The sequence below is a fragment of the Impatiens glandulifera genome, chromosome 3, assembly GCF_907164915.1.
Source record: "Impatiens glandulifera chromosome 3, dImpGla2.1, whole genome shotgun sequence".
Classification (NCBI taxonomy): domain Eukaryota; kingdom Viridiplantae; phylum Streptophyta; class Magnoliopsida; order Ericales; family Balsaminaceae; genus Impatiens; species Impatiens glandulifera.
Window position 1 is genome coordinate 42,656,135 of NC_061864.1, and position 4,185 is coordinate 42,660,319.

At 23.8% G+C, this 4,185-nt stretch overlaps 1 protein-coding gene across 1 annotated transcript; it reads right to left on the bottom strand.

Annotated features, from left to right (window-relative positions):
* Positions 1 to 263: 263 nt before the first annotated feature.
* On the bottom strand, positions 264 to 950 carry LOC124932992 (classical arabinogalactan protein 5-like). Its single transcript, XM_047473712.1, has one exon. The coding sequence runs from the start codon at positions 889 to 891 to the stop codon at positions 502 to 504; it is 390 nt and encodes a 129-aa protein (XP_047329668.1). The 5' UTR covers positions 892 to 950; the 3' UTR covers positions 264 to 501.
* Positions 951 to 4,185: the final 3,235 nt, after the last annotated feature.

The window sequence follows — 4,185 nt, forward strand, 5'->3', positions numbered from 1 at the left end:
ATTTAGTCCAAATAGTTGTAAACTCTTAAAATACTAAGTGTGAATTCATAATAGTAAAAAACCAAATTCCTTAACTTTAAATCCAAATTTTAAGTATTTGATTAAAATTAATTTTTATCAATTAAAATTTTAAATTAATCTCAATTATTTTATTATATATTAATACTATCAATTCTAAACACAATCAAATTTGGTAAGAAATAAACTCAATAAGAAATAAACACAATAAGAAAGAATGAAAAATAATAGTAAAAAAATTCATAAAATTAACAGCAATTATAATCACAGTCCAACCAACATAATAATAATATAATATAATAATAATAATAAAATACTACTAAATAATCCTCTAATCTAATCAACTGTCATATAAGAGAATAAAATAAAATAAAATAAAATAAAGAAAAATGAAAACACCCAAAAAGTAACCGACCAAGAAATCTCTGAACCATCATCATCATCAAACCACCGTCTTCTCTCAGATCAAACCCAAACCCAGATCTACATCATCAAAGCCGCCGAAGCCACAAACATCACGAGTCCAGTAGATCCAAACAAAGTCACTCTGTTCATCGAACCACTATTCTTCGGTGGAGTAGCTGCCGGAGTTTCTGCTGGGGTCATTGAAATCGACGGCGGTGAGGCTGAATCAGAAGGAGCCAAACTAGGACCAGTCGGAGGAGCCGGTGGGGAAGATGTCGGAGGAGTAGAAGTAGGAGCCGGAGTCGCGGAAGGAACAGGAACAGGAGCAGGAACGGGCACAACCTTAGGAGGTGAAGGGACCGGAGATATAGTCGGAGATACAGTCGGCGAGGGAAATGGTGATTGAGCAAGAACTGTTACGGAAATCAAAGTGAGGATGAGAACAAATAGTATGTTCTTGGAAGCCATAGCTTTTGAATATCTCTCTAGAAAGTGAAAGTTTTTTTTAGAGAGAGAAATAATTCTTCTAGGTTTGATGGTATAGATTTGATAAGATGAATGTGTTTATTTATATAGAAATGTTGAGTGTTTTATAACGCGGTTACTTGTAAATAATAAATTGCTTACATAATAGGAAGAAAATAAAATAAAATCTCGGTTATTATAGTAAAAAATGAAAATATAAATTAAAAAAAAGCTCATGCTCCTCTGTCATCCAATCTTGAAATATAAATTATTTCTTTATTTATATTTTGAAAAACAGTGTTTGTTGTCTAATTTTTCATATTTGGGTGTTTTTAATAATATTTTATTTTATTTATTATTCATATTTTTTAAGTTAAAAGTCAATATAATAATTTTTAATTGACTTTAATAAACAGTTTTTTTTCTCATATTTGAATTAAAGGTTTCCATTTTATTCATGTATTTGAAATCAATTTTTTAATGTTTTGGTTATATCCTACTTTTTATAGTATTTTGACTAATGAAACATTAAATTTATATAATAAATTATGTATTTATATTACATTTTTTTAATTATCTTATTCAGTGTAATAAGACATTAAATATATTTTAAATTTATTAAATTAATTATTATTGTTTATTTTATAAATTATTTGAATTAAAGTAATTTTTATTTAAATTGTATACAAATAGATTTTCAAGAAATAGAAAATCTCTTAAACGAGTGGTCCTTTATAAGTTTTTAAATTTTTTTTTTATAAAACTACTATAATTAAAAATTATTTAATTTTCTCAAATTAATTATATTATTTAATTTATTAATTAAAATAATATTTTTTTTTCTCAAAATCAAGATCTATCAATATTTTTTAAATAATCCAAAATTACAGAAATTTTTAATATATTATATTATGTAAATTAAAAAAAAATATTATTATATGAAAGTACAAATATATATATTACATAAATTCGTTTAAGATGAAAAAAATTGCTTAAAAGATTAAAAATCTAATAATTTAAGTTGAATTGGTATTAACAATTTTCTTAAAAAAATAAACTTCTGTATATATTGCATAAACATGTTTTTTTAAAAAAGAAGTTAAAAGTTAATTAAAGTTGAGATTATATGACTTTTGAAATATTATGTTTTCTTTTCCTAGTAATTATGTTTGATTTCTAATGATATTTCCAATATTTCTTGAAGTAATTCAGAAACTGAATCGTCTAACTATTTCCAGTTATTACATTGATTTAGTAATAGTCATTGTTATTTAAAAAAAAAAAATTGGGTGAATTAGGATAGTAATTATATTTATTATTATTTCCAAAATTTAGGTAACTTTTTTTCTAATAGTCTAGAATCTCAAAATGGATTACTCATCAGAAAAAAGGGGAAGAAATTTTAAGCGGTCAAATATTTATCTATAACTTTGAATTTTAATATATTGTTTGAATTCTTATTCAACTTTATTTCAAAACTCTTCAAACTATGTATATATGATCAAATATATACAGGTGTGTATATACAGGTAATGACATGTGGAGCAATGAGTTATAGAATATTATAATAAAAAAAAAATCAAACTCATTTCTCAAATAAATAAACAAAAATGACATCCCATTTTTTTTTAACAAATATACTAATATAAAATGAATATTAAAATATCATTTAAATATTGAACAAATCTTATCAAAGCCAGATCATTATATAAAAATATAAAATAAGATGAACTAGGATGTTACTTAGGATTATTTAAATAACTATAACTCAAAATCATCTTTATCTATCTCTTATTATATCAATCAATTCATTAGATAAATATAAAAAATATTTTATATTTTATTATTATATATTAATATTTTTTAATTAATTTTTATCAATTTTTTTTTGTTAAAAATTCACACATTCTCAAAATTATTGGCTATCATCATATTTCATATAAGTAGATTTTTTTGGATAACCCCAATCCGAACAACCTCTAAGACTAAATCGCCCTTATCTCTTCATAAGGTAAATGATGCAACCCATATATTAGGCTGTGACTTCCAAACCAACAAATTCAAGAGCCAAGATAATGGACTTCATCATCAATCTAGATGTGGTTGGTTGACCGAGACTAAAACTTTCATTTTAATTTTGGTCGGATATTATGTAAATATAAATATACGTTACGTGTAAATTGTTTTAATTGAAACTTGTACAAATTAATTGATTATAATTAATTTAAACATTAAAACTTTGTGAATTCTAAATTAATTTTATTTTGTAAGGTTATTATAAATTATGATATTTAATGACATTGTATCATCAAATTAATAGCATGTATCTCGTGCATTTGTAACGAATAATATCCATTTACTCTCATATATTTCCAAATTAACCACAATTCTCCGACAATTCAGACACTTTAAAAATTAAGCATCATTATATATAGAGATTAGTTAGTTAAAAAGTTGAACTTATATTGTCCCGCGTTCATCAAATTTGATGTTGAATTTAAAATATAAAGTGTTATTAGTCTAGTTGGTTAAAAGGTTGTACTTGATTTATTAGGTTGCAAGTTTGAACCATATTTATAACATTTTTAATTTTATTTTTAACCGTTCTAAGTTTATGGGCGGATCAACCCACAATCCAATCCAAGTATTCATTTACTCTCACATACATATCTAAATTAACCACAACTCTCAACCCGGCAATCCGAACACTTTAAAAATTAAGCATCATTATATATATAGATTTGTATTTCAATTTATTGTAATTAAAATTTGACTTTAAATTCTAAAGTTACAATATTCTTCGTATTGAAAATTTAGTGAAATTAAATAAAATAGGGTACTTATTATTTATATTCATGCAAATAAAACATTTCAACTCATATTAATACAACATTTTAAAAATCATTAAATTGATTATAGTTTTAAAAGATTTCTAACTTTGTATCACAGTAAACTTAAAACTCTCTTTTTAGTGGCCTTGGGGCCCGGGCCTCCCCAACCAGAGTAAAACTTTTAAGATATTATATATATGTTTATCAAATAAGGCTTTGCCTGAGTGGTTTTGGAGTTGAAATCTATAGTAGAGGTCAGGTGATCAAATCCTACCTCTACTATAATTATAACCTCCCACTTCTTTTTATAATAAATTAACCCTTCCTTTTATAAAAATTAATAAAAAACTAATTCATAATTATATTATTCTTTTATTAAAGTAATTATTATTAATATTTTATTTTGTACAAAAAAAATATTTTCTAAAATACAATATTTATTACAATACATAAATTTTAGTTAATG

Bases quoted from the DNA above. Each gene is read 5' to 3' on its own strand.
- LOC124932992 (XM_047473712.1), bottom strand. From the start codon at position 891: ATGGCTTCCAAGAACATACTATTTGTTCTCATCCTCACTTTGATTTCC.